Source organism: Suncus etruscus, chromosome 18, assembly GCF_024139225.1.
Source record: "Suncus etruscus isolate mSunEtr1 chromosome 18, mSunEtr1.pri.cur, whole genome shotgun sequence".
NCBI classification, from domain to species: Eukaryota; Metazoa; Chordata; class Mammalia; order Eulipotyphla; family Soricidae; genus Suncus; species Suncus etruscus.
The window spans coordinates 21,226,453-21,243,555 of NC_064865.1; the positions used below are offsets into that span (position 1 = coordinate 21,226,453).

The window sequence follows — 17,103 nt, forward strand, 5'->3', positions numbered from 1 at the left end:
ATTTTTTTTTTTTTTTTTTGCACCTTGGGCATAAAGATTCAAACACTGTGTTTCTCCAAAAGAGGTGTTCTTGGGGCCGGAGAGATAGCATGTAGGTAAGGCGTTTGCAGAAGGACGGTGGTTCAAATCCCGGCATCCCATATGGTCCCCCAAGCCTGCTTGGGACAATTTCTGAGCATAGAGCCAGGAGTAGCCCCTGAGCGCTGCTGGGTGTGACCCAAAAACCAAAAAAAAAAAAAAAAAAAAAAAAGAAAAGAAAAGAAAAAAGAGGTGTTCTCTCTTTAAAATAAGACAGGGGTGGGGGTCTGGAGTGGTGGTGCAGTGGTAGGGTGTTTGCCTTGTATGTGGCTGACCTACGACGGACCACGGTTTGATCCCCCTGCGTCCCATATGGCCCCCCAAACCAGGAGTGATTTCTGAGTGCATAGCCAGGGGTAACCCCTGAGTGTCTCCAGGTGTGCTCCCCCCCCAAAAAAAAATAAGAAAGGGGACTGGAGTGATGATAGCACAGCAGGGAGAGCCTTGCATGCAGTTGACCGAGGTTCATCCCATGGCATCCCATATGGTCCCCCCAAATTGCCAAGACTAATTCTTGAGCACAAAGCCAGGAGGAACCCCTGAGCCCTGAGCACCACTCGGTGTGACTTAAAAACAAAATAAAACAAAAATAATAAGGAAGAGCTGAAGAAAAAGTACAGAGGATATGGTACTTGCCTTGCAAGTGACTAACCAGGGTTCAATTCCAGGCACCCCACATGGTTTCCCAAGCCTGCCAGGAGTGATCCCTGAGTGCAGAGCCAGGAGTAAGCCCTGAGCACAACTGGGTATGGCCCCAAACTAATAAAAATAACAACTATAATAAGGAATAACCAATAGAGCAAAATCCAGAGAGATGATGCTGAGACTTCTTATGCTCCCTGATTTCTAGAATTCTTCCAAAATTCTCAGTCTGGGGTCCCCTAGGCACCTCTAGGGCTACACAGCAGGAACATGTGGAGATGTCCTGAACAATATGTAGGGTTGTCTGACTCAGAAAATAAGGGAGTCCATTTCCTACTGTGCCAAATCCTCCCAATCTGATCAAAGAACGTTGAACCAAGATGCTGCTCTAAAGCTTCAGAGGAGGTTTGAGCAAACTTTCTGGAAAGACCAGAAAAGGCTAAGACTGCAACTGGAATGAGACAGGGGGACATGACCACAGGAAAGGCTCCACTGCTTACGGGAGACAGACTGATGCAGGGCCAGCTCCATGCACTATCAATTCTAACATCTAAAGGGTCCCCCAACCCTTCAGCCACACAGAATTGAAACAGTTGAAGCCAAATCCCACTGCAATTGGAGTGTACACTGTGGAACTGGAATCCATTCCTGCCTCTCCCTCCTCTGCCTTCATTCATCTCAGAGTAACTAAAGCCAGCAATGCTGTGCTCACTGAAACTAGAGCACTGGGCCATGAGCCCTGGAAGTCATCCTGGAGACCATCAGTCAAGTCTACATTGTGGTCCAAGGGATGAAGTCAGGAAGCTCAGAAAGTGCCACCATGGACATTCCTCCTCACACTGGCTCCAGGGCTCAGGCTACAATCTGCACCTTTTTATCTGCTCAAAAGATGCTCCTTATCACAAAAGCAGATAGAATTACCCCCCAGGATTAATTCTGCAGAGAAATGGCACTTCACACCTTCTATGGACAACCCTAGAGGGCCTGCTGAGATAAACACCAGACTTTGGGGTGAACAGCAGCCTCAGGTGCAATTGGGAGTGCTTTCTGCCTGCTTAAAAAAGACAGGTTTCCAGGAAAGGAAGGGGAGTTAGAGGGCAGAAGTTTGGAAAATTCCAGGCAAGAAGATTTTCCTAAAGAGGGATATCTGATTTTGATGTTTTGTTTTAGGTCACATCTGTGCTCAGTGCTCAGGGTTGTCTCTTGACTCTGCACCAAAGATTCACCCCTGGGAAGGGCTCAGGAACCACTGGAACTGGAATTTTCAGGCAGAGCTTAAAACTCTCCTGACAGGATGGGCAAAAATAGCACTGTGGGGATGGCACTAGCTTTGCATATGTCTGACACGAGTTTGATCCCTGGCATCCCATATGGTTCCCTGAGCCCCATCAGGGGTGATCCCTGAGCACATCTGGGAGTGGCCCATAGACCATAGGGGTGGGGGAACAGCTCTCCTGACCTAATTCTACAAGTTTCATTTAAAAATTCCAGGCCATTGAGATAGTACTAAAGAGAAGGAACCTTCCTGCCTGCTGCTGACTCCATATCCCCAGCACTGCAGAAGGGCTCCTAAGTACTGCAAGGAGTGATCCCTGAGCACAAAGTCAAGAACACCCACTGAACACTTGTGGGTTTGGCCCGTACCCACTACACACACACACACACACACACACACACACACACACACACACACACACACACATTTCAAACAAAAAGACTTCTCTCCAAGAATCTCCAACTTCAGCATGAGCTCATGACCTACTTCTAACAAGAATTCCTTTTCTTGATTGTTGGGTTTGTTTAGTTTAGTTTGGGGGGGACCACATCCAGTGATGCTCAGGGCTTACCTCTGGCTTTTTGCTCAGGAATCACTCCTGGCAAAGCTCAGAAGTTATTATGAGCTCTGCACTCAGGAATCACTTTTGGCTGTGCTCAGGGGACCCTAAAGGATGCAGGGAATAGAACCCAGATTGGCCACGTGCAAGACAAGAGCCTTCCCCAGTTGTGCTACCCCTCCAGCCCCTCCTCAGTAAAATTCATTATGTTTCCTTTCATGTTCTCAGGAGCACCCATGGGCCACAGTTGTCGTTGAGGGCCAAGAGGAAGATCATCTGGCAGCCACAGAGAGCTGGCCACAACCCCTACTGCTGTGCACTTGTCCTTAGGGTCCTGGGGCAGCCCCACAAGGCCCAGAGAGCACAAGACCTGGAAAAGGTAGACATCGCCGAAAGCGTTGCTGAGGCAGAAGACGTTCTCTTTCTTGGGGTGCTCAGGCACTGCCTGCACGATGCTGTCCTCAGCGAGAAGAGCACACCTCGGAGCGCTGGCCTGGTCCGAGCAGTTCTTTCCATAGGTCTCGTAGAAGAGCAGCGCGCAGCCTGAGGGAAGAAGCAGAGTTCGTTGGGTCTCCCCACTCGGGGGGTAGCCGAGAACAGCAGGAGAAAGCCTGGATGAGGGAGGAGGCGAGTCGCAGAGACAGGGGAGGAGAGAGGTGAATTCTTTGAACTGGACCTTAAAACGCATGGCCAGAGGGCTGGAGAGACAGGCAGTGGGGAGGATGCTTGCCTTGCACACAGCTGACCTGAGTTCAGTCACTGGCATCCCACAGGGTTCTCTGAGCACTGACAGGAATGATTCCTGAGTGCAGACCTAGGAGTGACCCCTGAGTATTGCTGAGTGGGACCCAAACACCAAAAAAAGTAAAATGAAGGGGCTGGAGACATAGCACAGTGGGTAAGATGTTTGCCTGGCACTGACCAACCTAGTTTGACCCGGCATCCCATATGGTCGCCCCTGAGCCTGCCCAGAGTAATTTCTGAGCACAGAACCAGGAGGAAACCCTGAGGGCAGCCAGATGTTTGTATGGTCTCAAAACACAAAATAATTAAATAAATTAAGTTAAAATAAAGTAAAAAGCTCATCGGGAGCACAGGCCTAACCAGCATCACATCCTCAGGCCTCACTGGGAGCTACTGGCTCAATTGACTGAGAATTGCACGGAGGGGCCCTCCGGCCCTCGGAACCCTGCTTGGAAGAATTCCCTATACCCCAAAAGTAAAGGATATGATTGTGATTGCTATCACAGAAGCTCATACAAATTAGGGCCAGAGAGATAGTATTGTGGGTAGGAAGGCATTGTTCTTGCATGCCACAGACATTCTATTTTCAAAATCCCAGAGTCCCCAGAGCCCTGCCAAGAGTGATCCCTGAACACAGTCAGGAGTAAGCCCTGAGCACTTTTGGGAGTGTCCCCATATCAAAAATAAACCAATCAAATTAAGTTCACATGGATGCAATGGAAACAAAGGAATGGTTGAGGCTGAGAGATAAAAATGACAGGAAATTCCCAACAAGGCTGTCTTTGTCTCTGTCTCTATCTCTCCCTCCCCCTGCCTCACTCACTCACTGCTACTACACTAGTACCTATTACGGGGTAAGAACAGAGAATTAAGGACACTGAGAGAACAGAGGGGCCCAGGCCACACACAGAACCAACAAGAAACCAGCATGACAGGAAGGAAGGAGCAAGTAGTCAGGTTGAGTCCAGAGTCTAGCAGGGGAGCCAAGCCACCTTCCTCAAGTGGTTAAATTCTATGTGCATGTCTCAGACACCACTCCAGGACCCTCATGGGAAGAAGTGCATGTTTGTGGGGACAGAACATAGCACCAAGGGAACCATCAGATTCTGTTTTTTTTTTTTTTTTTTTTTTTTTTTTTGGTTTTTGGGCCACACCCAGTAACGCTCAGGGGTTACTCCTGGCTATGTGCTCAGAAGTTGCTCCTGGCTTGGGGGACCATATGGGACACCGGGGGATCGAACCGCGGTCCGTCCAAGGCTAGCGCAGGCAAGGCAGGCACCTTACCTTTAGCGCCACCGCCCGGCCCGGAACCATCAGATTCTGAAGTAGCCCACCTGCCCCATGTCAGATGCAGAGGGACAGAGACAGTCGCTGCGTCCAACTCCATGTAATCCCACACACCACACAGCCCAGAGGTAGGGCTGGGGAGGGATCCAGAGGACAGACGAGAAGCCTGAAAATACCCCCCATGTAGCACCCCTGGAGGACGGAGGAGGAACAGCACCCGCCTTAGTTCCAACTCTGCATTACTTACGAACATGCTACGTAGGAGGCAGGAGAATAGCAAATATACCTTTGTTAACATAGTGTTTCTCACCCAAGGCACAAAGCTCTTCCTGGGCTCTGCATCTGCCTCTCACACAGCCAAGGTACCCTAGAGCCACTAGAATTGGCAAGTGTGAAAAAGCAACATCAGGGTGGAGCCATAGGGCGTTTGCCTTGCATGCAGCTGACCTGGACGGACAGAGGTTTGATCCCCACCATCCCAGAGGGTCTCCCGAGGCTGCCAGGAGTGATTTCTGAGCACAGAGCCAGGACTAACCCCTGAGCACCACCAGGTATGGTCCTCCTCCACTTCCCCAAAAAAGTAACATCACTCCTTCCTGCTCCTGTTGTTTGGACAAAAACCCTCTGAGGTACAGAGAAGTGAATGTGATGAAGCCCAGAGAGCTCAGATTGCACCAGTGTCACAGCATCCTGGCCACGTGGTGTTCCCTGGTCCCAGGAAGCCCATGGAAAGTCCCTTCTCCCATGGAGAGAGCCATGCACAAGAAGGAAACCAGAGGCTGTGATCAGAAGGCCCCTCAGCAGGGTGCAGCTGTTCCCTCCCCAGCTAGTAAATATCCCCTGCTGGGGAATAGCTCGTCCCATGGCTCCAGATGCCAGATGCCGGGGGACTGGGGTGAATCAGGGGTACTGGGCGAAGATGACCAACTCTACCCAGCTCCAGTTCTTTCCATGAGTATGTGTTTACCTCCCTGTTTCCCTGACCATATCCTCCTGGCAGCCGGCTACTGGTGTGCAGATGTGTGTGCATACTCAGGCAAGGACCACACTTTGGGAAACCCTCACACCGTGTCTGCACTGACAAGGCCCTGCTCAGTGGACCCATTAGTGAACACGCAGTCTGGGAGGTTAGACACTAGTGTCTGATCACAGCTCCCACTGACAGAACAGTGGGGCAATGAACTGGAAGCCTCTTCCTCCAGGGAAACTTGGGCCACATCCCAAACTCTGAGGTGCAGCGGCTGGTGGAAAGGGGCTGCCTAGAGTCCCCAGAGCTGTGACATCTAGTCCTGGAGCTGTGCTGGCCAGCAGGGCAGGAGCTGAGAGACATCAGCTCCAGAGCTGTGAAAGACAGAGACAGAGCAGGGACCATGCCACTGAGAAGTGATGGGTCTGGCATTTCTCTCGAAGAAACGTTCTCAACCCACACTCATGCCTCCAAATCCATTCTCCTCTGGCAGAATCCCCAAAACCCCCAAAGTGCTTCGGGAATTCTCAGCTGTCAGGGTCTCCACTGGATTCTGCAACCCTCAGAGTCTTTTTGTTTTGTTTTGTTTTGTTTGTTTTAAACCATTGGGATTTACAAAGTTCTTCACCGTTGGGTTTTAGACAGACAATGTTTTAGGACCAATCCCACCACCAGTGTCAATCTCCCTCCACCAATGTTCCCAGAGTCCATCTCAAGCCACAACCTCCACTGCCCCAACCTGACAGCATATATAGTCCATTTTCAAGTTTGGTTAAGTTTGGGTCTCATGATTTCATTGTTGTTGACCCCATAGTTCGAATATTTAGTTCTGTCCTTTCTTACCACCAATTCACCTAAGACTCCTTGGCCCCTGTCCCCCATCCTTTTATATTTGTATTTCTCATCTTCTACTCAATTTCTATCCTTCTCCTTACTAAATCTAGGCACTCTGTGACCCTAAGAGTCTTAAATCCAATGAGCCCCATGGGAACTGCACTCCATAGCCAGTCACAGGGACAAGCCAGGTGCAGAGCAGAAGCCCTTTGTGAAAGACATTACACTCTCAGCACCCCAAGGGTTGCCTACAGCTCTCCAGTGTGTCCCATACAGCAAAGTGAGCAGGTTTTTTTGTTTTTTTTTTTTTTTGTTTGTTTGTTTGTTTTTAGTTTTTGGGCCACAGCCAGCATTGCTCAGGGGTTACTCCTGGCTGTCTGCTCAGAAATAGCTCCTGGCAGGCACGGGGGACCATATGGGACACCGGGATTCGAACCAACCACCTTTGGTCCTGGATCGGCTGCTTGCAAGGCAAACGCTGCTGTGCTATCTCTCTGGGCCCAAAGTGAGCAGTTTTATTGCCTGTCACTGCTTGCAACAAGCCCTCTGCCACTTCCCTTACATCTTGTTTAGGAAATCAAGCCCAGAGCTCTCACCTACAGATATGTGCCCAAAACATCAGTCCTAAAGAAGGAATTTTATTTTGGTTTGGTTTTGGCTTGGGGCCATACCCAGAGATGTTCAGGAGTTACTTTCTGGCTCTGCACTCAGGAATCACTCCTGGCTGTGCTTGGGAGACCATATGGGATGCTGGAGATCAAACCCAGGTCAGCTACGTGCAAAGCAAATAAGTGTCTTATCCACTGTAGTATCTCCCCAGGACTTCATCTGGCAAAATCCTTCCCCAATCTCATCCATTAACCCATATATAAACCCATGACCCCCATAGCAGTGCCCAGATTCCCTACCCCATACTCCACCCCAACAAACCCCACAAACGTCCAAAGGGTCCTCATTCTTTTCTTCAGTTACAATGAGTCAGGGTTGAACTTCAGAACCAGAAAGGAGAAGGTGATCCAGGAGTGAACTAAGGACATTTTGACCCCCTACAACCTTCAGTGTGCTAGGCTGGGGCCATATTCTGGCCCATCTCCAAAAGAGGGGTCTGGAGAAATTGGGGTGCTGTAAACACACTCTCTCATCAATTCTCCTTCATGCTTCTTTTTTTTTTTTTTTTTTTTTTTTTGTTTTTTTTTGGGCCACACCCGTTTGAAGCTCAGGGGTTACTCCTGGCTATGCGCTCAGAAATCGCTCCTGGCTTGGGGGACCATATGGGACACCGGGGGATCGAACCGCGGTCTGTCCTACGCTAGTGCTTGCAAGGCAGACACCTTACCTCTAGCACCACCTTCCCGGCCCTCCTTCATGCTTCTTAAGGGAGGAGGAATGACTGCTGGCGGGGAGTGCAGAAAGTTTGTACCCACATGACTCTGCCTGCCTGTCTTGAAATACATAGTAGAGCCTCTAATCACAGCATCATAGGACAACACGGCAGACACTCCCAAGGTCCGGGTGCACATCCTGTAAAAATCCCAATTGCAGATCTCGGTGTTCCATAAACAGGTCTGCAAACTGGACTCAGAAAACTGGAGTTAGCACCACCCACTCGCAGAAAAACTGGCACCATCCTTCACTGCCAAACTGGCTGAGAAACGCTTATACTTGTAACACACACGTTTTTACTATTTCCTTTACATTCAGGGGGAAAAAATTAACTGTGGATGCTGATAGCAATCGGCTCTCTTAGGTCACAAAGGTAGAATGGCAAGAACCAAGCAGAGGCATATCTCGGTCACACAAGCAGGCACATGTTCACAACAGGAAATGTGGCTCTGCCCATTCTGCAAATAACTCATTGGGCTGCTTTGGGGTCTGGGTGAAGAAACCCCCTGCAGTCAAGAAGCCCCTCTAAGAGGTGCCGAAGAGGTGGCACAAGGCATAAAGCATCTGCCTTGCGAGAGCTAGCCTAGGACAGACCACAGTTAGATCCCCCAGCATCCTATATGGTCCCTCAGGCCAGGAGCGATTTCTGAGCATATAGCCAGGAGTAATTCTGAGAGTCACCAGGTGTGGCCCAAAAACAAAAACAAAAACAAAAAAAGAAGTCCCTCGAGGAGACTGAGCAGCCATGATTCAATTTGATCATTTTTGTCTTTTTTTTTTCCTTGGTTTTGGTTTTTGGGGCCACACCCCTTTGACGCTCAGAGGTTAAATCGCCCCTGGCTTGGGGGACCATATGGAATGCCATGGGATCGAACTGCAGTCCATCCTAAGTTATTGCTTGCAAGGCAGACACCTTCTTTAACTCCCACGTGTAAGAGATTATTCCAAGTTTGAGATCAACACAATCCTCTCCACATCCAACCATTTCTTTGGTCTGAATATTTTGGGGCCACATCTGGCTGTGCACAGAACTTACTTCTGGCTCTGAGTAATTCCTGGCTCACAGGAATCACTCCTGGTGGGGTGCAGGGGACCTTATGGGATGCTGGGGATCAAACCAGAGTCAGCTATGTGCAAGGCAAGCACCCTACCCACTATGCTATCTCTCCAGTCCCTCCAACCCTTTCTTACCAAAATGAAAAGCAGCAATGGATGAAACTGAGCTTCATTAGACAAGCTGAAGAAAGTTCCATGTAGTAAAGCAAGCTACAGATCTCAGGTTCGATCCTGCCATAGGGACTCTGATCTGGTGCTGGAGAGACTGGCTAGCCCAAGAGGGTAGCAGAGGCAGAGGTTCCCCATCAAGGTGGGGTAAATGGGGGTGTCGGTAGGGGAGCACTCACCTTTCAGCGTCACCCAATACTGCTTCCACTTCCTGCGTGCCACTAGCTCCAGCTTCCGCTCCTTTTGCAAGGTGACGAGGGGCTTGAAGAAGAGCCAGCCGGCCTTGCGCACCACCCCCTGCTCCTTCTCAAACAGCAGGTCCAGCTGCTCCCAAGAGCTCAGGGACTCACTGCTCGTCTCGGCCGTCTCTGATGACGAGTCGGCGGTCTCCGTGTGCGTCCGGCTCATCTCCAGCTCCCGCATAAAGTTCTCATAAATGTTCTGCCGCAGGGGGCCACTACCCATGGCCTGGGTTGACTGGCTTCTCTGGGACAGACCAACCATGGAGTCCGCCGACCACAGACAGGACTGCGAGGGCCCCTGTGGGTCCAGGTTTAGGCCATCGGAGTGGCTGTCAAAGTACTCGCTGCCCTCCTTGGATCTTGGCTCCTGTGAGCAAGACAGATCAAAACCCATGAGAGTTTTCCTCGGGCCAACCCCCCTGCTAAAACTCTGCTCACTGCCGAACCTGAGGCTTGTTAACACAGAAATACCCATATAATCACTGTCTCCTCTGGAGCAGGAAGAATGTTGAAATCATGTTGCACAACCTACTGATAGTCGATAGCAGCCGATACTTAAAAATAATAAATAAAGTAGAGCAAAGGGCTAGAGAAAAAGTGGGTGGAGCACTTGCCTTGCATGTGTTAGACCCTTTTTTGATCCCCAGCACCCCAGCTGGTCACCAGAGCCTCACTAGGAGGAATTCCTGAATGTGTAGCCAGGAGTAAGCACTTGGTTAGCACAGCAGGGTGTGGCCCCAAACAAACCAAAACATGGAGGGGCCAGAGAGATTGCTCAATGGACTGAGCTGGCAGGCCCAAACATAATCTCCAGCGCTGCATGGTCCCCTGAGCACGACAGGAGTGATACTCAAGACTGAGGTTATGACTAAAGTGAGCTACAGAAGCATGGTCCAAAAGATGAATTCATGGGACTGGAGAGATAATACAATGGTAAAGCGCTTATAGAATCTGATCCCTGGCATCCCATATGGTCCCCCAGAACTGCCAGGAATAATTCCTGAAAGCAAAGCCAGGAGTAACCCCTAAGCAAAGCCTAAAAATAAATAAGAGCCCCAAGAAACAGATGAATAAATAAATGAAACAAAAAGACAAGTTGGGCCCGGGTAGGTGGCGCTGGAGGTAAGGTGTCTGCCTTGCAAGCGCTAGCCAAGGAAGGACCTCGGTTCGATCCCCCGGCATCCCATATGGTCCCCCCAAGCCAGGGGCGATTTCTGAGCACATAGCCAGGAGTAACCCCTGAGCGTCAAAGGGGTGTGGCCCAAAAACCAAAAAAAAAAAAAAAAAAGACAAGTAACCCCCCCCCCAGTGCAAACAAAATAACACTGCCTAGCCTCCATCTAACCCTAATCTTAGCCATCGAAAATTTACTTAGTATATTTACTTATTTATTTATTGGTTTTTGGGTCATGCCCGGCAGCGCTCAGGGGTTCCTCCTGGCTCTACACTCAGAAATCGCTCCTGGCAGGCTTGGGGGACCATATGGGATGCCAGGATTCAAACCACCAGGATTCAAACCATCGTCCTTCTGCATGTAAGGCAAATGCTTTACCTCCATGCTATCTCTCTGGCCCCTTACTTAGTATATTTAAAATGCACCAAATTTAGGCAAGTATATTTAGGCAAGTTTAGGCAAATACTTCCTGGTTAACTAAGAGCCAGTGACAGCATCCTCTGAAAAAGAACTAGCTCTCTTGGACTGGATAAAGACTGTGTGGGATACAGCACTTGCCTTGCACATGGCTGAACCCAGTTCAATCTCAGGCCCCACTTGATCCCCAGAGCATCATGGGGACCCATCCACAAGCAGAGTTGGGAGAAGCCCCTAAGTAACCCCCAGGTATAGTCACAACACCTCCTTGTGTCCCCCTAGCAAAAAAATGAATTAATCTACTTATCTTTTCTTCATGGACCACTTTAAAGCTAAGTTTTGGTCAGGTGGGTGAGGGTAGCAAAAGTCACTACTACTGAAGTTCACAGACTCCTCCTCCTAACCCCACCCCCAGCTCTCAGCACCATCCTACCCCAGTCCATCCAGGAATGCAGAGGCTTTTACCTTTCCCCTGGGGCAAGGACCATGCACTAGGGGGTTCCTTATGCATAAAAGGGGTGACAAGAAAGGTAACTTGTCTGCATAACCCACAGATACCACTACAAATCAGAAGTATCTTTCAAAGGAGAATTCACTTTATATTTATTCACACTATGTTTATGGGAAGGCCCTTTTTTTGGAGGGGGGGGAGTGGGGCACACCCAGCAGGGCTTGGGAAACATTCAGGATGTTGGGGATTGAACCTGGACAGCCACATACCAGGCAAACACCTTCCCTACTGTGCTGTCTCTCCTGGCCCTGAATGCCTTTTTTATTCTAAGTACTGGAACACCCAAGACATGAATCTCCTCTATTTATTCCAACACAGCATTAGACACAGACAGCTCTAAATAAAATTGACACTAAAGGGATGACTACTTCCCTTAACAGTTAGTTACTGCATGCCTTGGGTACTGAACTAGCCAAGTGCAGAGCTGAAAACAAGGTTTCCTCTAAGAGCTAGGTTAGGAGTCTAGTCGTTCCCAAACAAGGGCTTCCATAGAGCAGGCTTCTACCTTCAGGAACTGAATTCCTGAGGCAGAGAGAGCTTTCTGGGATTGCTACAGGAATTCTGACTTTGCAAACTGACCACTCAATTTAAGGGAACTGCAGAGAGAAGTCAAGTATCCCACGTTCTCACACCCTTTCAGTTCCATTTGTTGACTCATTGAGTCAAAGTAACTACACCAGGGAACACTGGTGAAAAACCATTGGTTCTTTCCTGTTCGTTGAAATACTTGAAATCAAGTATCAGGGGTTGGAAAGACAGTACAGCAGGGTGGGCATTTGCCTTGCACATAGCAGATGCACGTTTGATCACAGGCATCCCATACAGTTGCCTGAACACCACCGGAGTGGTCCCTGAATACAGTGCCAAGCATCACCATGTGTGGCCCCAAAACAAAAACAAGTAAAAATTATCAAATATCGGGCCAGAACAGTGGTACAAGATGTAAGGCGTCTGCCTTGCATGTGCTAGCCTAGAAGGGACCACAATTTGATCCCCCAGCGTCCCATATGGTCTCTCAAGCCAGGAGCGATTTCTAAGTGCACAGCCAGGAGTAACCCCTGAGCGTCACTGGGTGTGGCTCAAAAATTTAAAAAAAAATTAAGTATTGTAACTCTGTAGAAAGATGATAATCGTTTCTGTAATTCAAATATATCTCAACCAAGTACATTACCAAAAAAAATTATCAAGAATCAGTGATTTTTCTCTCCTCTGTAGGAAAATCGTCAAGTGAAGAGTACTTCCAAAGACCCAAAGTTATAAACAACTCAGCCCCACACAGAGCTACATCAGATGAAAATATTATTTTCCACTCGTGTTTACATGGTGTTCCACAGTCATCTTTATTTATACACTGATGTTTAAGCAAGAACAGGGCAAAACCCCCAGCTGAATGACTCACTTTGACAGGAAACTTGTGAAATAGTTGATTTTTTAATTGTCACTCTCTTGCTCTTCAAAAAAAAAGCTTAGGAGTTGAAGGATTACTTCAACTATTAACGTTATTCCAACAATGAGTCAGATTCTCTGACTCATGACCCCCCAAATTGTGAGGCTACCTCAGATACCCAGCATGTGCTCTAACGAGCTATTTTCACACCAGCAGAATCCTGCCAGAAAAAAAGTTAACCAAGCATCAGTGTTAAATGTAAAAAAGAAGCAATCTAGCCATGGTCTTCCCTAAGAGGAAGAACTCAAGCTGTAGTTCTAACAAAAGTTAGACAATGACAACCATGCCAGATAACCTTACTGCCCTGTGAAATGTATTTCAGCAGATAGATATTCTTCTATGCAGAAATGAATCTTCCTACTCAGGTATGACTGGATGCCAGAGCACTGTAGCAAAGAGGAGAGAAGAGCCCCTATCCCTCTATGGGAGCTGAGGGGAACAGACCCCCATGCCAGGCCAGAAGATAGTGGGGCAAGTAAGGCACTTGCTTTGTACACAATCAACCAGATTCAATTCCAGGCTTTTTTTTTTGTTTGGGGGCCACACCCAGTGACACTCAGGGTTTGCTTCTGGCTAGCTATGCACTCATAAATTGCTCCTTGTTTCGGGGACCATATGGGATACCAGGGGATTGGACCATCCTAGGTTAGCACGTGCAAGGCATATGCCCTACCACTTGCACCACTGCCCCGGCCCCATTAATTTCGTCTTTTATATGACTCCCTGAGCACCATCAGGAGTGATCCCTGTGCACAGTATCTAAAGTAAATCACAGGTATGGCAACCCCCTACATACACAAAATAAAATCAACTTTCCAGGACTGAAGAGATAGCACAATAGGTAGGTAAAGTCTGATCTTGCACAAGATTGATTCAATTCTATCCCTGGTACCAAATAAGGTCTGTTGAACACCACTTGGTGTGATCCCTAAGCACAGAGATAGGAGGAGAAAATAAAACAGTAACAACAACAAAAACAATAACAGAGAAGGTAAAGCAAAATTCTCAGAGAACCAATATAATCAGATAAAACAAGATAATAAGATAACTAAGTCTCTGCAAAATTTTCCCTCCAGGGTGACCAGATCATGGATAAGGCCCATGGCTTTCAGAAGAGTGTAGAAAGGAAGACTACACTAGGTAGAAGTGACAACCCTGGTGGGTGAAGTGAAAATATAGAGCCAAGCTATGGCTGACTGGGATGGTGTGAGCCTGGCATATGTGAGTACGTTCATGCATGCATTCAATCCCCAGCAATACAAACCACCAACCAAAACACTTCAGATAGAAGAGGAAGAAAAACATCAAGGTAAAAATGTGTGTGAGGTCAAATCAAAATGGATTAAAGACCTTGATATCAGACCTGAAACCATAAGGTACATAGAGGAAAACTTAAGGAGAACACTCCATGACATCAAAGCTAAAGACATCTTTAAGGAGGAAACACCACTGGCCAAGCAAGTGGAAGCAAAGATAAACAAACAGGACTATGTTAAATTGAGATGCTTCTGCACTTCAAAGGAAATAATGACTAGGATACAAAGACTACTGCAGAATTGGAGAAACTGTTCACCCGATATCCATCTGAGAAGGGGTTAATATCTAAGATATACAAGACACTGATGGAACTTTGCAATAAGAACAAATTGAAGCCCATCAAAAAATAGGGAGAAGAAATGAACAGATATTTCCTCAAAGAAGAAAAACAGATGGCCAAAAGACACAAGAAAGTATGTTCCACGTCACTAATCATCAGGGAGATCAAATAAAAACAACAATGAGGTATAACTTCACACCACAGAGACTAGTACACATCATAAAGAAAAAGAACAACCAGGGACCGGAGAGATAGCATGGAGGTAAGGTGTTTGCCTTTCATGCAGGAGGTTATAGGTTCGAATCCTGGTGCCCCATATGGTCCCCCGTGCCTGCCAGGAGCAATTTCTGAGCCTGGAGCCAGGAATAACCCCTGAACGCTGCTGGGTGTGACCCAAAAACCACAAAAAAAAAAAAAGAAAGAAAGAAAGAAAGAAAGAAAGAAAGAAAGAAAGAAAGAAAGAAAGAAAGAAAGAAAGAAAGAAAGAAAGAAAGAAAGAAAGAAAGAAAGAAAGAAAGAAAGAAAGAAAGAAAGAAAGAAAGAAAGAAAGAAAGAAAGAAAGAAAGAAAAGAAAAAGAACAACCAGTACTGGTGTGGATGCAGGAAGAAAGGGACTCTCATTCACTGCTGGTGGGAATGCCATCTAGTCCAACCTTTCTGGAAAACAATATGGAGATTCCTCGAAAAAATAAAAGGCCTAGAAATTGAGTTCCCATATGATCCAGCAATACCACACCTAGGGATATAACCCAGAAACAAAACCACAATACAAAAATGCCCTCTGCCCTCCTATGTTCATTGCAGCACTATTTACAATAACCAGAATCTGGAAACAGCATGAGTAGTTAAAGAAACTGGTATATGTACACAATGGAATACTAATGCAGCTATCAGGAGAGATAAAGTCATGAAATTTTATTACACATGATGGATATGGTAATTTTATGCTGAGAGAAATGAGAAGGAAAAAGATAAATAGAATAATTCTACTCATTTGTTGAATATAAAAATTAAAAATAAAACAGAGACAGTATGATAATAATATCCAGAAACAATAGAGATAAGGGTCAGGAGATAAGGTCCAGCCCAGGGTAGGAAGCTTGCCACAATGGGCAGTGGGTGCAGTTAGAGCAGAGAAGGGTTTACTATGACAATGATAGTTTATCACTCTGAACAAGAACGCGGTGCTGAAATGGAGAAAGTGACATGCAAGGCAACCCTCCATTAACAATACTGCAAACCACAGTGTCATAAAGGAAAGAGAGAGAAGAGTGAGAGAGAGAAGCAAATTGCCTGCCCTAGAGGGTGGGGGAATGGGATTTTGGAGGAACAGGAGACATTGGTTGCAGGGAAGGTACCCTGGTGAAGGATGGTGTATATTCTATGACTAAAAACCAAGAATGAATAATTTTGTAACCATGGTGATTAAATAAATTAATAATAATAATAGTAATAATAATAAAAAAGTATGTCTGTGTATTTACCAGAGTGAAGAACAGGAAAGAGCCTGTGATCCCAGTCATGAGCAGAACCAGGACATTAAAATGTAAGATGTGTCCAGAACCCCAATGGGACCAGATGTGCTGTTAGCACAGATGACCTCAGGGATGAGAGATGGTACAATGGGGAGGGCACTGGCCTTACATGTGACTGGCATTGGTTTGATCTTCCACATCACAGGGACCCCTAAGCACCTCCAGGATGGCCCAAGTGACCATCTGTACCCCAGTTCCATCGGCCTCAAGTTTCACAGCATCCTCAGGTGTTCTCACTGAACTGCCTGCCAGGCCACTAGACCAATCTCACCAGGAGACCACCCCCACCCCACCCCTTCAACCCCCACTAGGCCTCCTGAGCACCATCTTGAAAACAGCTTCCCTCCCATCAGCAAAAATGAAAAGAAAAAAAAAGATGAGCTCACGTTCTTTAAAACAAAATGTGGATGAGTGGAACTTGAGGTGCTGATGCTAAGTGAAATAAAACAGGAAGTGAGAGGCGATTGCCAGATGGTCTCACTCACATGGACTGGAAATAAAGTGACACAGCCAGACAACCCCCCAACAATGCTTAACCCTAGGCTCAGCGAAGCAGAGGGGAAGGGGGTCATGAAGGGAGAGGTGAGCAGAGGGGTCTGAGATATGGTTCTGGGTTCCTAAAACCCAAACTATGGGCCTGAGAGATGTGCCCAACCCAAATTCCTCCCCAGTAGGGTCTCCTGAGCTCCATCAACAATGATCACTGCTGGGGCCAGAGATATAGCACAGCAGAAGGGCATTTGCTTTGCAAGCAGCCAATCCAGGACAGATGGTGGTTCGAATCCCGGAACCTCATATGATCCCCCAAGCCTGCCAGGAATGATTACTGAGTGCAGAGCCAGGAGTAACTCCTGAGCTCTGCCGGGTGTGATCCAAAACCAAACCAAACCAAAACAAAACAAAACAAAACAAAAAAGAATGATTGCTGAGCACAGAGCTAAGAGTGATTCCTGAGCACCACCAGGGGTGGCCCAGGAACTCCCCCCCCCCGCCAAAAAAAAAAAAAAAAAAACCATCATATTGTCCACACCAAGGAAAAATGGAGAAAAATAAATAAGTTAAAAGAATGGGAAAATATTCCAAAGGGAAAACACAACCACACGAGTCTGTCCAACGCTTCACCTCCCAGAGCCCAGAGTGGGGGTGTGAGGGTGCAGAGTCCCCCACTTTTCTCCCAGATCACTTA

At 47.4% G+C, this 17,103-nt stretch overlaps 1 protein-coding gene across 1 annotated transcript in view; it reads right to left on the reverse strand.

Moving 5' to 3' along the window:
- Positions 1-17,103, reverse strand: part of TIAM2 (TIAM Rac1 associated GEF 2) — a 101,201-nt gene that overhangs the window by 80,283 nt on the left and 3,815 nt on the right. Inside the window, exons 3-4 of the mRNA XM_049765459.1 lie at positions 9,174-9,603; positions 2,926-3,098 (exon numbers count right to left, since the gene is read on the reverse strand). Coding sequence (XP_049621416.1) covers positions 2,926-3,098; positions 9,174-9,603 — 603 coding nt within the window. The remainder of the gene's footprint in view (positions 1-2,925; positions 3,099-9,173; positions 9,604-17,103) is intronic.